The sequence below is a fragment of the Heteronotia binoei genome, chromosome 13, assembly GCF_032191835.1.
Source record: "Heteronotia binoei isolate CCM8104 ecotype False Entrance Well chromosome 13, APGP_CSIRO_Hbin_v1, whole genome shotgun sequence".
Classification (NCBI taxonomy): Eukaryota; Metazoa; Chordata; class Lepidosauria; order Squamata; family Gekkonidae; genus Heteronotia; species Heteronotia binoei.
This window is the reverse complement of record NC_083235.1, coordinates 2,286,317-2,304,659: the sequence shown is the minus strand read 5'-3', so window position 1 is coordinate 2,304,659 and position 18,343 is coordinate 2,286,317. Positions and strand designations below refer to the sequence as shown.

Genomic DNA, 18,343 nt, shown 5'->3' with positions numbered 1-18,343 from the left:
GCGGCATTTCCAATTCAAATCTAGTCACTAGGAACCCTTGTTTTGTGTAATGCGGGCCTGCCTTAAGGGCAATTATTCCGGACTTCACTGAAATAAGGTCAGCGTTTAGCATCGTAAATATTCATGTGGGAACTGAGCACATTGCAAAGATCACCCAAGTGGGTTTAGTGGATTATGCAGATGACATACGCAAATGGTGTTTCCTACGTCCTTGGACTTGTAGGGATGTGCCAATCTTCTCAGTCAAGTAGGATGTTTGCGCTAATAAATGCAGTGTATGGTTTAATACACTCAGTACTGAAATGTGCCTTATCGGTAAATGGAACCAATCATGGTTAAGGTAGGCATTTTTGCAACTGTAGCTCCTTACAGGGAATTAGGAGAAGAGACGAAAGCAGGGTTGGGGACGCAGACCCTGAGGCAAGGGGGTGGAAAGGAGGAAAACACCACCCTCCTGAAGAGTGCCGCTTGGGCTCAGGGTGGAGCGGACAGTTTCGGCTCACTCACCCCTGACCCTCAGCGGTTACGGCAATCATGTTGTAGGGCTGGACTGCTGAGATTCGGAGCTAGGATTTTTGACCACCTGGTCCATATTGCAGCACATGAGTGGTTGTGCTCCCTGCAGGGAGCCATGTAGGGATTTATTTATTATTTTTTATTTATAATTCGCCCTCCCCAAGATTGGCTCAGTGCTGAGAACAGCATATGAAGCTTACAGTCAAGAAATACAGTCAAAAACATCAGATAAAATTAATTACAATGCCATGATGGCAACGGGGGTGGGGTGGGGTGGGGTGGGGAATGCTATATGTGTCCATGTAAGTGAGCCAGGACACAGATGTCAGTAATCCTATAGATTCCTAGAGTTGGAAGGGACCTCCAAGGTCATCTAGTCCAACCCCCTGCATAATGCAGGAAACTCACATACGCCTATCCCTAAATTCACAGGATCCTCATCGCTGTCAGATGACCAGCTAGCCTCTGTTTAAAAACCTCCAAGGAAGGGGAGCCCCCCACCACCCAAGGAGGAAGCCTGTTCCACTGAGGAACTGCTCTAATGGTCAGGAAGTTCTTCCTAATAAAATCCTAGAGTTGGAAGGGACCTCCAGGGTCATCTTGTTCAACCCCCTGCACAATGCAGGAAACTCACAAACACCTCCCCTTAAATTCACAGGATCTTCATTGCGGTCAGATGGCCATCTAGCCTCTGTTGAAAAACCTCTAAGGAAGGAGAGTCCACCACCTCCCAAGGAAGGTTGTTCCACTGAGGAGCTGCTCTAATGGTCAGGAAGTTCTTCCTAATAGAATCCTAGAGTTGGAAGGGACCTCCAGGGTTATCTAGTCCAACCCCCTGCACAATGCAGGAAACTCACGAACACTTTCCCCTAAATTCATAGGATCTTCATTGCTGTCAGATGGCCATCTAGCCTCTGTTTAAAAACCTCCAAGGAAGGAGAGCCCACCACCTCTCAAGGAGGAAGCCTGTTCCACTGAGGAATCGCTCTAACGGTCAGGAAGTTCTTCCTGATGTTGACCTGGAAACTCTTTTGATTTAATTTCAACCCCTTGGTTCTGGTCCTACCTTCCGGGGCCACAGAAAACATTTCCACCCCATCCTCTAGAGGGCAGCCCTTCAAGGACTTGAAGATGGTGATCATATTACCTCTCAGCCGCCTCCTCTCCAGGCTAAACATCCCCAGCTCCTTCAACCTTTCCTCATAGGACTTGGTCTCCAGACCTCTCATCATCTTCGTCACCCTCCTCTGGACTCTTTCTAGCTTGTCTATAGATTTATTAAAGAACTGTCAATTTACATAGTATTTTTCAAAGTACTGTAAGCTAAAAAGACATTGTTGACTCCGAAGGAGAAGGAATAGGGTGGTGAACAAGATGAAGATGTGTGGATGGGAGAAGCAAGGGATATAAGTCAGGGGCGGCCAAACTTGCTTAATGTAAGAGCTACACAGAATAAATGGCAGATGTTTGAGAGCCGCAAGACATGAATGTCAAGATTTTTAAGAGCCTCAAAACATGAATGTCAGATGTTTGAGAGCCACAAGACATGAGTGTCAGATGTTTGAGAGCCGCAAGACATGAGTGTCAGATGTTTGAGAGTGGAAGAAAGGAAGGCAAATAGATGGGAGGGGAGAGGGAGAGAGAGGTGAAAAGAAAGCAATTTTAATTTTAAATGCATTCTCCAAGCTACCAGCTGGCTTGGCTTAGTGAGACAAATAACTTTCCTAACCTGTCCTATGGAGCAATGAGAGCTTCAAGAGCCACACAATATGGAAAAAACCACATGTGGCTTCTGAGCCAGTTTGGTTACCCCTGCTCTAAGGAATGACAGTGAGCAAGATGAGAATTGAAGCAGCTTCTCAGAAAAAGAGAGTTCGAAAAAAGAGAGATGCAAGACTGTTGGCATTTCAGATAGGGATTTGCACTTGGATATACTCAGTCCGTCCGTCCCCCCAAAGGGGTTTTTTTTTGGGGGGGGGAATTGTAATTAGACTCTGGATACACATTAGAGAATCTTAGTCAATACCAATATCCTGATCCCAGATATCCCTGGGAATATTTGGGAATATTCAGGGCCAGTATTTTAAAGAACCAAACTTGAGGGGTTTTGGCAACATGAGGAAGGGGAGAGGGAGGCAAATGGGGGTCACACATTTTAGTGCCAGGTCTCTTCTGCTGGGAATTTCTGATACTGATTCTGTTGGGCTTGCTGCCACATTGGCCTGGGTTCTGATTGGCTTCTGTAGTTTTCGACATTGGTCCTGTTGGGCTTGTGACAGTGCCCCCCCCCCCGGCTTAAATTGGATTCTCTAGTTTGACATTGGTTGCGTCTGGCTTGCCACATTGGCCTGTAGTTCTGTTGCAGTTCTCTGGTTTGTTCTTGTTTCTTCTGGGTTCATTGGTTCTGTTTGCATCTGTAAGGCTTCTGGCCAGTGGTTGCTTTGCTTTCTCTAGTATGTTTGGCTAGTCTTTGCCCTGAAGAGACCATGAAATCCTGCCCCCCACAAATAGGTAATCATGGAAGATGGCTGGGGACACTTTGTTCAGGTGCCCATAGAACTTAACCCCATGGTTCAATTCACCTGAAAATTGGGGGTGTCTTTAGGGGAAGGCAAGGGCAAACCACCCCGTAAAAAGTCTGCCGTGAAAACATTGTGAAAGCAACGTCACCCCAGAGTCGGAAACAACTGGTGCTTGCACAGGGGACCTTTCCTTTCATAGGGGACAGGTAGTGTTAACAGGAACCCTGTGGTACAGAGTGGTAAAGCTGCAGTACTGAAGTCTGAGCTCTCTGCTCGCAACCTGAGTTCGATCCCAGCGGAAGCTGGGTTCAGGTAGCCAGCTCCAGGTTGACTCAGCCTTCCATCCTTCCGAGGTCGGTCAAAGGAGTCCCCGGCTTGCTGGGGGGAAAGTGTAGATGACTGGGGAAGGCAATGGCAAAGTACCCTGTAAAAAGTCTGCCGTGAAAACATTGTGATGCGACGTCACCCCAGAGTCGGAAACAACCAGTGCTTGCACAGGGGACTACCTTTAGCTTTACCTAGCCCTAACTCTGCTGCAGTTTTGGTGACATTTGCTCAAAAAACTGCCCTTCGACCCCTCTGGAAAGATCATCCAATCTAAGGAATGATGGCCCCAAATAATTTTGGAATCCAGCGGGGGGAAAACCCCAAATCCAAATACTAAATCAGTATTTGGGACCCAAATAATCCAGAATGCAGATGATTATGCCCACCCTGATTTCCAGATCTGAAAAATAACCAATTTTTTTCCCCCTGGTGCGCCACTCTAATTCTAGGAATTCAAAGTTGAGTGTTGCCTGCTGTCTCTTCTAGGTCAGTTTGCGCCCCGGGGTGTGTGTGTGTGTCAATCTTCTTTCTAGGAGCCAAAGAGAACTTTGGATTCTTTCTTGTTCCGTCTTGACCCTCCTTGCAGGGAACGTGTGAAAAGGAACATACGTTTAAAGATCTCATTCCCCTGTATTAAACTGTAGTAGTTGTTGAGGTTGGATGTGACCTTGAAGGGGCTTAACTATGCACAAATTTAAGCAGAATATTAATTGCCGCATTTCCTTCCAGCAGCACTGGCAGTCAGCGGGTGCCCTCATGGTCAAACAGGAACTTCTGCTATGAGTTAGCAAGACGTTGATGTTCACAGGTAGGTGAAACGAAATGAGAAAGGATTGACATTGCAGTTGTTTTAGAAATTAGGGGAATAATAAGTCATTCTTTCTGTCCGTCCATTGCTCCGTGGCATGGTTAGCATGTCAGGAAATAAAGCTAGACACCTCAGAATAGGCTGCCAAGTTTAGAATGATTCCCCACTCCTCTACATAAAGCCTGCTGGCACAGTTCTTTCAGGACTTCCTCAGCCCTAGCTACCTATCTCACAGGGTGTCTCTTGCGGGGGGGGGAAAGGGAAAGCGGCTCTAAGCTGCTTTGAGACTCCTTAAAGCAGACAAAAGCAGGGTAGAAAAACCTACTCTTCCTTTTCTAGGGAAAGAACAGTGGTCCCCACTGCAAGACATGCAAATCTAGCAATCAAGTTCTTTTTTAATCTTTCATTTATTTCCAGTCACAGTTTCCTTGTGAATCTCAGGCGATGGGCATGTAGATTCAATACAGGGGCAAGCCCTGGTCATGCCCAATAATGCAGACACTTTGGGAGCCCCGCCTGTCCTCAGTACCTTCTCATAGCTAAACCCCAGGTGGCGATTGCTTTCAGAGCAGAGTTGGCTTGTGGTTGTGACGACACCCCCTTGCCCCCTCTGGCCATCGCAGGGCCTATAGCAGGTGCCTGGTTCACAAATAACTTGTTTGTCATCCATTAGGGCAAGGACCTTCTCAGTGGCGGCCCCTGCCCTCTGGAACCAGCTCTCTGAGGAGGTTCATGCCCTTCAGGTTCTGTTCAGGTCCTGTGGGGCATGCAAGACTGCCTTGTTTTTTGCAACATTTAATTAACCAAGAGAATGGATGAACTGGCCAGCCAGATTTCCAGAGTTGATGACTTGTTGAATTTTAATTAGAATTTTGTTGAATTTTAATTAGAGAGCTAGTTTGGTGTAGTAAAGTGTGTGGACTCTTATCTGGGAGAACCGGATTTGATTCCCCACTCCTCCTCTTGCAGCTGCTGGAATGGCCTTGGGTCAGCCATAGCCCTCACATTGTCCTTGAAAGGGCAGCTTCTGTGAGAGCCAGTTTGGTGTAGTGGTTAAGTGTGCGGACTCTTATCTGGGAGAACCGGGTTTGATCCCCCACTCCTCAACTTGCACCTGCTGGAATGGCCTTGGGTCAGCCATAGCTCTGGCAGAGGTTGTCCTTGAAAGGGCAGCTGCTGTGAGAGCCCTCTCAGCTCCACCCACCTCACAGGATGTCTGTTGTGGGGAGAGAAGATGTAGGAGATTGTAAGCCGCTCTGAGTCTCTGATTCAGAGAGAAGGGTGGGGTATAAATCTGCAATCTTCTTATCTGGGAGAATCAGGTTTGATTCCCCACTCCTCCTCTTGCAGCTGCTGGAATGGCCTTGGGTCAGCCAGAGCTCTCTTATCTGGGAGAATCGGGTTTCATTCCGCCCTCCTCCACTCACAGCTGCTGGAATGGCCTTGGGTCAGCCATAGCTCTGGCAGAGGTTGTCCTTGAAAGGGCAGCTGCTGTCAGAGCCCTTTCAGCCCCACCCACCTCACATGGTGTCTATTGTGGGGGGAAGAAGATTTAGGAGAACGTAAGCCACTCTGAGTCTCTGATTCAGAGAGAAGGGCGGGGTATAAATCTGCAGTCTTCTTCTTCTTTATCGTGGTTATTTGTGTTTATCAGTTTCATTATCTATTTTCAGTTTTACGGCTAAGCTGTGAAGTGCCCTGAGGCCTCTGCTGGGCAGAGGGTGCAGGTTATAAATCCAATAAACAAACGATGCCCTGCTGTTGGCTCCTGATTGCATTTCATCAAGAGGTGGATATTTCCTTTTCCTTTTGCTAACAACAGATTATTTTGTGCTAGGATATTACTCGGAACGTTGTTGAAGATGTCCACTCCCGACCCTCCGATGAGCGGGACGCCTCGCCCCGGGCCTTCCCCCGGCCCTGGCCCTTCTCCTGGTGCTATGCTGGGCCCCAGTCCCGGGCCGTCCCCTGGTTCTGCGCACAGCATGATGGGCCCCAGCCCCGGGCCACCGTCAGCAGGGCACCCGATACCGCCCCAGGGGCCTGGAGGTTATTCTCAGGACAACATGCATCCGATGCATAAGGTAATAAACTTGAGCACTGCTGTGTGTGTTTTAGTGGCGTCTTCTCATTCCCCTAGTGCAGGGGTGGCCAACGGTAGCTCTCCAGATGTTTTTTTTTGCCTACAACTCCCATCAGCCCCAGCCAGCATGGCCAATGGCTGGAGCTGATGGGAGTTGTAGGCAAAAAAACATCTGGAGAGCTACCGTTGGCCACCCCTGCAGTGTAAATGCCAACAAGGTTTTCAGAGGACGAGCTTTCAAAAGTCAAAGTCCTCTTCATTAGATACAGGAACTTTGATTCTCAAAATTTGTTCGATTCTATAAATCGAACAAATAAATAAATAAAAGCTTATACCCCCAAAATCTTGTCAGCCTCTTAAGTATTAAGCTCAAATTCAGATCTTCTCCAAGTGAGTGCTGGTACTTTATAGGGCAGGGGTGGCCAACGGTAGCTCTCCAGGTGGTTTTTGCCTACAACTCCCATGCTGGCTGGGGGTGACGGAAGTTGTAGCCAAAAAAGTTGTAGGGGGTGTAGGAAGTTGTTGGCCACCCCTGGGAGACAGTATTCAATGCTCAAGCAGCCCCACAATGGGGCAAAAAGTGTGTCAGGGATGTATTCTGGGGAAACAGAGTGTGTGTGGGGGGGGAGCCTGATGCAATTCAATGCTGACAGAAAGGAAATTGGCAATAGCATTCCACAACGAAATAAACGAAAATTAGAGGAAGCCAGGAACACAGTGATTTATAGCAGGGGTGGCCAACGGTAGCTCTCCAGATGTTTTTCGCCTACAACTCCCATCAGCCCCAGCCAGCATGGCCAATGGCTGGGGCTGATGGGAGCTGTAGGGAAAAAAACATCTGGAGAGCTACCGTTGGCCACCCCGTCCTAGTGCCTTTTCCCTTTTCACAGGAATGGAAACACAGGACATCAGATGTGACCTTTAGACCTTTATTGGCATTAATGTGAGAATACAGTATAGTGTAAAACCAACAGTAACACTATAGAATATAATAAAATCTTAAAAACCAGCAAAAGTTAAATGACATAAACTAGCTGTGGGCTATGCATGAGTAAAAGCCTCTCTAATTTTGATCGCAACCTGTAAAAAGCAAGCAACATGAGTAGTGACAAAGTTGTGTTTCCCGTGGAGTAAAAAACGGACCTTGGCATTGTCAGAAAGGCCTTGATGGTTGGTGAGCAGTGCATCTAGGTATCTTGCTCGTGGACTGCTTTAGAAAGAGCAGTCCAGAAGAACATGAGGGACCGTTTCGATGACTCCTTGGCTACAAGGGCATCGTCTAAGATTGTGGGGGATTCTGTGGTATCTTCCGAAAAGGATGACCGATGGTAATGCATTGAATCTAGCCAGCATGAGTGCTCTTCTTTGGTGAGGATCAGTTAAAAAGAGGAAATAGGGAGCTAGAAGCCCGGGAGTCTGGGATAAACCCAGGTGACTTGGGGAGCAAGATTTCCGAGCTGCCTCAGTCAGACGTTGCAACTGGATATCTAGTAGTCTACGTTTGATGGATTGAAATACCGCAGAAGCAGAGGATAGATAAAATGCATCCAAGGAAATTCCTATGGATGTAATTTTCTTTTGGATCAGGGTCAACCATTTTGACGCATGATGGTCCATCAGCATCAAAAAGTTGAAAGAATTCTGATCAGAGTTAAATAAAAGGCGCACCCAAAACTTAAAGGTCAGAAGCCAGGCGCGAGTTTCCAGCAGCAACAGTCCATTTTCCATGCAAATTGCAGAAAAAGGAGCACAGTTGGGTAATCCCAGTATTTTCCTCAAAAAGAAAGATTGTAAAGCCAGTTTGGTGTAGTGGTTAAGTGTGTGGACTCTTATCTGGGAAATCCGGGTTTGATTCCACACTCCTGCACTTGCAGCTACTGGAATGGCCTTGGGTCAGCCATAGCTCTCACAGGGCTGTTCTTGAAAGGGCAGCTGCTGTAAGAGCTCTCATAGCCCCACCTACCTCACAGGGTGTCTGTTGTGGGGGGGGAGGGGAGGTAAAGGAGATTGTAAACTACTCTGAGACTCTTGAGATTCAGAGTGAACGGTGGGGTATAAATCCAATATCTTCACCTTCTCCTTGTCTGTACCAGCAGAGAGCCCAGCAGAATCCAATCCAAGGTTATAACGTTCACAGAAATCTATACTGCACTTCTCATGCTCACATTGCTGGGAGAGTACTGGGTGGGGTTTTTTTGTTGGTGATGGAGAGATGCAGAAGATTTGCTGTGTATTATTCATGACTGGAACAACTTTGGTCTAAAATATGTGAACCTTTATGCATGGGTATCTGTTCTCGGACAGTCCTTCCCCTTCAATTAGCAGGCATCTGCCTGAGCGACGCTTCTCTTGATTGGGTTTATTGTATTGCCAGAGCTGAGGCACCACTAAGGATGAGACATCAGCTCATCAAGGATGCCTGTAGCTCAGATGGCAGCCGAAGCACTCCTGCATTTCAACACTCAGCTCTGTTCGGCACTGGGGAGCATTTGAGCTCTTTTGAACAGATTGTATCTTAATGGGTTTTAGAAGTCCGGTTTCCCCTGTCGTTGCAGCCAATGGATCCCATGCATGAGAAAGGCCTGTCGGAGGATCCCCGCTACAGCCAGATGAAGGGCATGGGCATGAGGGCAGGCGGGCACACGGGGATGGGCCCTCCTCCCAGCCCCATGGACCAGCATTCTCAAGGTAACTGCTTTCTGGAATGTAGATAGATCCAGGTGGGCAGCTGTGTTGGTCTGAAACCGGGTGGCCAGACTCGCTTGACGCCTAGAATAAACATCTGATGTTTGAGAGCTGCAAGACGCGACCATCAGATGTTCGAGAGAGTTTGGAGAGCCAGTTTGGTGTGGTGATGAAGTGTGCGGACTCTTATCTAGGAGAACTGGGTTTGATTCCCCACTCCTCCCCTTGCACCTGCTGGAATGGCCTTGGGTCAGCCAGAGCTCTCTTATCTGGGAGAACCGGGCTTGATTCCCCACTCCTCCCCTTGCACCTGCTGGAATGGCCTTGGGTCAGCCAGAGCTCTCTTATCTGGGAGAACCGGGTTTGATTCCCCACTCCTCCACTTGCAGCTGCTGAAATGGCCTTGGGTCAACCAGAGCTCTCTTATCTGGGAGAACCGGGCTTGATTCCCCACTCCTCCCCTTGCACCTGCTGGAATGGCCTTGGGTCAGCCAGAGCTCTCTTATCTGGGAGAACCGTGTTTGATTCCCCACTCCTTCACTTGCAGCTGCTGAAATGGCCTTGGGTCAGCCAGAGCTCTCTTATCTGGGAGAACCGGGTTTGATTTACCACTCCTTCACTTGCACCTGCTGGAATGGTCTTGGGTCAGCCAGAGATCTCTTATCTGGAAGAACCTGGTTGGATTACCCCCTCCTCCACTTGCAGCTGCTGGAATGGCCTTGGGTCAGCCAGAGCTCTCTTATCTGGAAGAACCGGGTTGGATTCCCCCCTCCTCCACTTGCAGCTGCTGGAATGGCCTTGGGTCAGCCATAGCTCTCTTATCTGGGAGAATCGGTTTAATTCCCCACACTTCCATTTGCAGCTGATGGAATGGCCTTGGGTCAGCCAGAACTCTCTTATCTGGGAGAACCAGGTTGGATTCCCCACTTGCACCTACTGGAATGACCTTGAGTCAGCCAGAGAGCTCTCATCTGGGAGAACCGGGTAGGATTCCCCACTCCTCCACTTGCACCTGCTGGAATTGCCTTGGGTCAGCCAGAGCTCTCTTATGTGGGGGAACCAGGTTTGATTCCGCACTCCTCCACTTGCACCTGCTGGAATGGCCTTGGGTCAGCCAGAGCTCTGGCAGTTGCTGTGAGAGCCCTCTCCAGCCCCACCCATTTCACAGGGTTTCTGTTGTGCGGGAGTTAGGTAAAGGAGATTGTAAGCTGCTCTGAGACTCTTCGGAGTGGAGGGCGGGATATAAATTCAATATCTTCTTCTTCTTCGAGAGCCACAAGGAAGGAAGGCAAATAGAAGGGGGAGGGAGATGTGGAAAGAAAGCAACTTTAAATGCATTCTCCAAGCTAGCGGTCCCCGGGGCTGGTACTGGTATGTGGCCTATTAGCAACCGGGCCACGGTCAGGCAGAGACATTCGCCTACTCATTTAAAGACCCCCATGGGGGACCAGGGATGGAATGGGGGAGTGGGGGCAGCCAAATCTCCAGCACCCCCATCCCCTCCAGTCCGTGAAAGAATTGTCTTCCACAAAACTGGTCCCTGGTGCCAAAAAGGTTGGGGGCCACTGTGACTGGCTGGGCTTGAAGAAGTGATTTTAAGAGAGAGATGTCCTTTCCAAGCCAGCCAACAGGGTGGTGGGGGCTTTGAGAGCCACACAGTGTGTGTGGAAGAGCCACAGTTTGGCCGTCCCTGGTCTGAAGCAGTAGAGTCCAGTAGCACCTTTAAGACCAACAAATTTTTATTCAGAATGGAAGCTTTCATGTGCAGGCAGACTTTATCAGACAGTGTAATGGGGTACAGTGAGCAGAGCTCCTGCACCAGCTGTATGTAGCTCTACCCCATTCCACTGTCTGATGAAGTAGGCATGCATTCCCAGCCAGCTTTGATGGTGTGCCCTTTCCTGGATTGCCCAGGGTTATCAGTCTTCTCCAATCTCAGAAGATGAGTAAGGTCGACCCTGATTAAGAACATAAGAGAAGCCATGTTGGATCAGGCCAGTTGCCCCTCCAATCCAACACTCTGTGTCACAAGAGAAGCCATGTTGGATCAGGCCAACGTCCCCTCCAGTCCAACACTCTGTGTCACATAAGAGAAGCCATGTTGGATCAGGCCAACGGCCCATCTAGTCCAACACTCTGTGTCACATAAGAGAAGCCATGTTGGATCAGGCCAACGGCCCCTCCAGTCCAACACTCTGTGTCACATAAGAGAAGCCATGTTGGATCAGGCCAATGGCCCATCTAGTCCAACACTCTGTGTCACATAAGAGAAGCCATGTTGGATCAGGCCAATGGCCCCTCCATTCCAACACTCTGTGTCACATAAGAGAAGCCATGTTGGATCAGGCCAACGGCCCATCTAGTCCAACACTCTGTGTCACATAAGAGAAGCCATGTTGGATCAGGCCAATGGCCCCTCCAGTCCAACACTCTGTGTCACAAGAGAAGCCATGTTGGATCAGGCCAACGGCCCATCTAGTCCAACACTCTGTGTCACATAAGAGAAGCCATGTTGGATCAGGCCAATGGCCCATCCAGTCCAACACTCTGTGTCACATAAGAGAAGCCATGTTGAATCAGGCCAGTGGCCCATCCAGTCCAACACTCTGTGTCACATAAGAGAAGCCATGTTGAATCAGGCAAGTGGCCCATCCAATCCAACACTCTGTGTCACATAAGAGAAGCCATGTTGGATCAGGCCAACGGCCCATCCATTTGACACTCTGTGTCACACAGTGGCCAAAAACCCCCCAAGTGCCATCAGGAGGTTCATGTGGGGCTAGAAGCCCTTCCACTTTGCCCCCCACAAGCACCAAGAATTAGATGTTTGAGAGTCACAAGACACGAGTGTCAGATGTTTGAGAGCTGGAAGGAAGGAAGAAGGGCAAATAGATGGGAGGAGGGGGAGGGAGGTGGAAAGAAAGTAACTTTAAATGCATTCTCCAAGCCACTGGCTGCCTTGGCTTGGAGAAGGGATTTAAATGCCTTTTCCAATCCATCCGCTGGGGCAGTGTGGGCTTCAAGAGCCACGCAAGATGTCTGAAAGAGCCACATGTGGGTCTAAAATTCCAAAGGATCTGTAAAATAAGACTTTTTATGTTTGAGTATGGAGATTACATAGCTTCTCTGTCTCTTTCACCAGGTTACCCTTCCCCTCTTGGTGGCTCTGAGCATGCGTCCAGTCCAGTCCCGGCTAACGGCCCTTCTTCTGGCCCCCAGATGCCCTCTGGGCCTGGAGGAGTTCCATTAGATGGGTCTGACCCCCAAGCTCTAGGGCAGCAGAATCGAGGCCCGACTCCTTTTAACCAGAACCAGTTGCATCAGCTGAGGGCTCAGATCATGGCCTACAAAATGCTCGCCAGAGGACAGCCTTTACCTGACCATCTCCAGATGGCCGTGCAGGGGAAAAGGCCGATGCCCGGGATGCAGCAGCAAATGCCAACTCTACCTCCGCCTTCTGTGTCTGGGACAGGACCTGTGCAAGGACCAGGGCCTGCCCCGGGCCCAACACCTCCGAACTACAACAGACCTCATGGTACGTAACAAGCTTTGTGTGTTGGGAGATTCCTCCTGGGCAGGAGCTGCAAAGGGATCCTCTTCTCCTTTTCTAGACCTGTGCCGCTTCCTCCCACTGTTGGCCTCCCAAGCACCAAAATACAGAGCATTCTTGACTTGAAAACCTTACATGTTGCGTCAGACCAGTAACCCATCAAATCCAACACTCTTGTCACACAGTGGCCAAAACCTAGAGGCCATCAGGAGGTCCACTAGCAGGGCCAGGACTCCAGAAGCCCTCCCACTGTTCCCCCCCCCCAAGCACCAAGAATACAGGCCATCACTGCCCCAGACACAGTGTTCCATCTATACCAGGGGTGGCCAAACTTGCTTAACATAAGAGCCACATAGAACGAACGTCATATGTTTGAGAGCCACAAGACATGGACATCAGATGTTTGAGTCTCCAGACAAGAAAGAAGGGAGGGAGGGGTAGAAAGAAAGCAGCTTTAATTTTAAATACATTCTTCACGCCACTGGCTGACTAGCTTGGAGAAATGATTTAAAGAGAGGGATCTCTTCTCCAAGCCAGCCGACTGGGCGGTAGGGGCTTCAAGAGCCACGCAATGTGTGTGAAAGAGCCGCACATGGCTCCCGAACCACAGTTTGGCCACCCCTGATCTATACCTTGTGGCTAAACCACTGATGGCCCTCTGATCCAGATGTTGATCCAATCCCCTCTTGAAGCTGGCTATGCTGGCAGTCACCGCCACCTCCTGTGGCAGTGAATTCCATGTGATAATGACTCTTCAGGCGAATAAGTGAATGAAGGGAACTATGTAAGAGGAACAGTCTTTCCCTGTGGATGTGTGCAAATATATAATTATCCAATGTTTACGCAGGTATGGGAGGGCCTAACATGCCCCCTCCTGGACCCTCAGGAGTTCCCCCAGGAATGCCTGGGCAGCCCCCTGGCGGACCCCCAAAGCCCTGGCCTGAAGGTAAGACTCCTTTGGGCAGGGGGGAATTCACCGAAGCTCCAATTTGTATCTGATTAACATATTTAAATGTGAAATAGAGGAATAATAAAGATATTTGGGATCGTAAAAGTCCACCAAATGTTGAAGAGGACTTGCGGGTTTTGCTGCAGCTACTGCGCTATAGATTGCATGGATTTGTTGCCGTGTCTTATTGTTTCGGCGAACGCAATTTGGCTGTTTGTGTCAGGGTGTTAAAGTGGCACTTAAAGCCAGTTTGGTGTAGTGGTGAAGTGTGCGGACTCTTATCTGGGAGAACCGGGTTTGATTCCCCACTCCTCCACTTGCACCTGCTGGGATGGCCTTGGGTCAGCCAGAGCTCTTTTATCTGGGAGAACCGGGTTTGATTCCCCACTCCTCCACTCGCAGCTGCTGGAATGGCCTTGGGTCAGCCAGAGCTCTCTTATCTGGGAGAACCGGGTTTGATTCCTCACTCCTCCACTTGCAGCTGCTGGAATGGCCTTGGGTCAGCCAGAGCTCTCTTATCTGAGAGAACAGGGTTTGATTCCCCACTCCTCCACTTGCACCTGCTGGGATGACTTGGGGCCTTGGGTCAGCCATAGCACTCAATGTCCTTGAAAGGGCAGCTTCTGGGAGAGCTCTCTCAGCCCCACCCACCTCACAGGGTGTCTGTTGTTGGGGAGGAAGATAAAGGAGATTGTGAGCCACTCTGAGACTCGAGAGATTCGGAGTGGAGGGTAGGATATAAATCCAAGATCATCATCTTCTTCTAAAGATGTCTGGATAATAATATAGTAAATTATCAAAATGTGCCTGTCTGGGAACTGCAATTTGAAATGCAGATATTTCAGCTCATGAAATGTATGTTTTGTCAAAAAAAAAATCTGGTTTATCCAAGTTTAATAGGCCATTTCTTTTCGTTAGTGGGAAAAGATGACACCTCTGTCTGATGGATTACTCTTTAATGCTGTGTACGAACATCAAAAATAATAACCGTTAAATCGGTAGTCTTCAATTGGTCTGCAACACCAGATCTGGTTTTAATTTTGTAATGTAAAATCCTTTTCTCTTGGCCTTTCTCATACATATCCATACATGTTGCAGGTTCCTTCTTCCGAGGTAAATTTGGGAGTTGGAATGGGGCTGGTGCAGGTAAAGATCTGCAACGTCAACAATCTGCAGCGCAGGGTATTCTTAGCAGCCTGTCTGATCTAAAAATTCCAGGATTTGGGGCAGTTCTGTGGGGAGGGGGGGAAACTGCTACACTTACATTTATACTAGTTTACGACAGCTTGCTGGGGGGAAAGTGTAGAGGACTGGGGAAGGCAAGGGCAAACCACCCTGTAAAAAAGTCTGCCGTGAAAGTGTCATGATGTGACGTCACCCCAGAGTCGGAAACGACTGGTGCTTGCACACGGCACTACCTTGACCTTTTTACCACAATGTGCCTGTAGAAATCATAAGATTTGCACATTTCACTCGGATTTCCTTCAAGTTCCTGTTTCTTGCATGCATTGAGGCATTTTAAATATCTGCAGCTCCAGGAGTTCAGAAGGAATGCAGAGATCCTCAGCTTTATGGATAGTTCATATAACTTGTGCAGAATTCAGATGGACACTCAGGGCTGTTGTCGCTTGGGAATGTCTCCTGTGCAAGCCCCGCTGTGGGTCAGTTCATTGACTGTATAATTTCATAGTCAGAATATGAAGATACAGGTGGGGCCTTTGAAACTCATGGGGGGGGGGAGGGAGAGCCAGTTTGGTGTAGTGGTTAAGTGTGCCAACTCTTATATCTGGGAGAACCGGGTTTGATTCTCCACTCCTCCACTTGCAGGTGCTGGAATGGCCTTGGGTTAACCATAGCTCTCGCAGAGGTGTTCTTGAAAGGGCAGCTTCTGTGAGAGCTCTCTCAGCCCCACCCACCTCACAATGTGTCTGTTGTGGGGGAAGGAGATAAAGGAGATTGTGAGCCGCTCTGAGCCTCTGATTCAGAGAGAAGGGCGAGGTATAAATCTGCGGTCTCCTCCTCCTTCTTTTATGGTTTTATTGTTGGATTTTTACTGTTTTATTGTGCTTGTGATCCATCCTAAGCCCATTATGAGGAAGGGTGGACTATAAATCTACTAAAATAAAATAAAATTCTTCTTTTTCTTCATTGTCTTCTTTTTCTTCTCTTGTTTCTTCTTCTTCTTCTCCTTCTCCTCCTCCTTCTTTTATGGTTTTATTGTTGGATTTTTAAACTTGTGATCCATCCTAAGCCCATTATGGGGAAGGGTGGACTATAAATCTACGAAAATAAAATAAATAAAATAAAATTCTTCTTCATTGTCGTCTTCTTTTTCTTCTCCTGCTTCTTCTTCTCCTTCTCTTTCTTCTTCTCCTCCTCCTCCTTTTATGGTTTTAGTGTTGGATTTTTACTGTTTTATTGTGCTTGTGATCCATCCTAAGCCCATTATGAGGCAGGGTGGACTATAAATATACTAAAATAAAATAAATAAAATAAAATTCTTCTTTTTCTTCATTGTCTTCTTCTTTTTCTTCTCTTGCTTCTTCTCCTCCTCCTTCTTCTTCTTCCTCCCCACACTGTTGCCAAGCCCAGCATGGAGCAGGGGCTCCCTGGCAGCCTTCTGCAGCCCAAAGCAGTTCCGACTCCCCCCCCCCCCCCCGCTAGGTCAGCCAGAGCAGCTCCAAGTGAGGCAGCAAACTCTTCCTCCCCCTGCTGCTTTCTGCGGCTCGCCCAGCACCAGGGAGCTCTTCTCTCCTCCCAGCACCGTCTTCCTTTGGGGGCCTCTGAGTTCGCAGAATCATCCCTTCAGCCTCTGTGTGGCCCTGATCCGCAGATGGGAGACACAGGTGGCTAATAGTATATAGGCATTAAGAACTGTTATATAAAATATAATATCTACGTACACGCTGAAGGAGAAATTGCATTTTAATTGCCTGTGTATTTTACACACGTTCACGGCGACTTTAATTGGGCAGCTAAGAATTGTTCTTGATGAGTCACTGTATTTATGCGAAGCCGTTTTCTGACGCGGCGAGCTTGAATACGTGCTGCAGCTCTGTCTCTCCAATTAAGAAGTATATCTCAGCACCGCATTTCTGAGTCCTTCCCAAACAGCACACAACTAAGAAGGCTTGCTCTGATTTGAAATCAGACAAGTAGCATAAAATTTCATAGGGCTTTCTGCACGGGGGCACATATTTCCTCTTCGTGTTTACTAATCTGTCTTGATTTTTGCTACAAAAACCTGATAAACGAGGGAAGAAAATAAAAGACATTTCAAATGTGCATGCCGTTCATCTGCCACTGTCGGTCCTAGGCAGGCAGGGGTAGCGTGTGAGAGTAGGCAATGTAGGCAGTTGCTTAGGGCGCCAGCTCTCAACAGGGGCGCAGGGTGGGTGCCCCCCTCCCCGCTCGCATTGTCCCTGAGCTTCCGACTGAACACTGAGGGGTTCCGCTGAAGGGCTCCCCGGGCCCTTCAGTGCCCAGAAACAGGCTTGAAAGCGCCGCTCATTGGTTCTGGGCGCTGAAGAGTCGGAGGAATCTCCCTGCCTCTCAGTGACTGACATGACGTCACCTCTGGGTGATGTCATGATGCCACATGTGCACAAATTTCCCCCTGTGGGAGAGAGGTGGGCACACATCAGGGTTGTGTCTCGGGCGGCAGAACTCCACGCACCAGCCCTGTATGCAGGGCTACGTAAAAGACTCGGACTGGAGTCTGTCTGCATCGGATCACACTGAAATTACCTTGCTCTAAACGTGTTTATGCTGAATCCATCCCAGTAAAGGTCAAGGTAGTCCCCTGTGCAAGCACCAGTCGTTTTTTGACTCTGGGGTGACGTTGCTTTCACAGAGTTTTCACGGCAGACTTTTTACAGGGCGGTTTGCCTTTGCCTTCCCCAGTCATCTACACTTTCCTCCCAGCAAGCTAGGGACTCATTTGACCGACCTTGGAAGGATGGAAGGCTGAGTCAATCTGGAGCCGGCTACCTGAACCCAGCTTCCACTGGGATCGAACTCAGGTCATGAGCAGAGGGCACTGACTGCAGTACTGCAGCTTTACCACTCTGCGCCACGGGGCTTCCCAGTACTATTTGGTAACTCAGATGTCAGTATTTGAATATTTTCTTGCTGCAAGTACTTACTCACATGGGCACGTGAAGCTGCCTTATACTGAATTGGACCATTGGTTTATCAAGGTAAGGACTCTTCTTCTTGGACTGGCCGAGGCTCTCTAGGGTTTCAAGCAGAAGTCTTTCAGATCACCTGCTTGGTCTTTAATTGGAGATTCCAGGGATTGAACTGGGGACCTTCTGCTTGTCAAGCAGGGGCTTTATCACTGAGTCACATCCCCTCCCCACATGCCTGATACTGAATCAAATCATTGGTCTACCAAGGCCAGTATGGTCTCCTCAGACTGGCAGCAGCTCTCCAGGGTCTCAGGCAGAGAGAGGTCTTTTCCATCACCTACTTGAGCCATAACTGGAGCTGCCAGGGATAGGGGAGGGACAGTGGCTCAGTGGGAGAGCATCTGCTTGGTAAGCAGAAGGTCCCAGGTTCAATCCCTGGCATCTCCAACTAAAAAGGGTCCAGGCAAAGAGGCGTGAAAAACCTCAGCTTGAGACCCTGGAGAGCCATGAATGGGGCTGTGGCTCAGTGGCAGAGCATCTGTTTGGGAAGCAGGAGGTCCCAGGTTCAATCCCTGGCATCTCCAACTAAAAAGGGTCCAGGCAAGTAGGCGTGAAAAACCTCAGCTGGAGACCCTGGAGAGCTGCTGCCAGTCTGAGTAGACAAGACTGACTTTCATGGACCCAGGGGGGTCTGATTCAGTAGAAGGCAGCTTCATATGTTCATATTAGGGGAGGGATGGTGGCTCAGTGGCTGAGCATCTTCTTGGGAAGCA

At 48.9% G+C, this 18,343-nt stretch overlaps 1 protein-coding gene across 1 annotated transcript in view; it reads left to right on the top strand.

The window, feature by feature from the left end:
- The first annotated feature begins 4,095 nt into the window (after positions 1-4,095).
- SMARCA4 (SWI/SNF related, matrix associated, actin dependent regulator of chromatin, subfamily a, member 4) overlaps positions 4,096-18,343 on the top strand; it is a 138,065-nt gene continuing 123,817 nt past the window's right edge. The window contains exons 1-5 of the mRNA XM_060253503.1: positions 4,096-4,173; positions 6,011-6,257; positions 8,812-8,944; positions 12,084-12,476; positions 13,339-13,437. Coding sequence (XP_060109486.1) covers positions 6,036-6,257; positions 8,812-8,944; positions 12,084-12,476; positions 13,339-13,437 — 847 coding nt within the window. The 5' untranslated portion in view covers positions 4,096-4,173; positions 6,011-6,035. The remainder of the gene's footprint in view (positions 4,174-6,010; positions 6,258-8,811; positions 8,945-12,083; positions 12,477-13,338; positions 13,438-18,343) is intronic.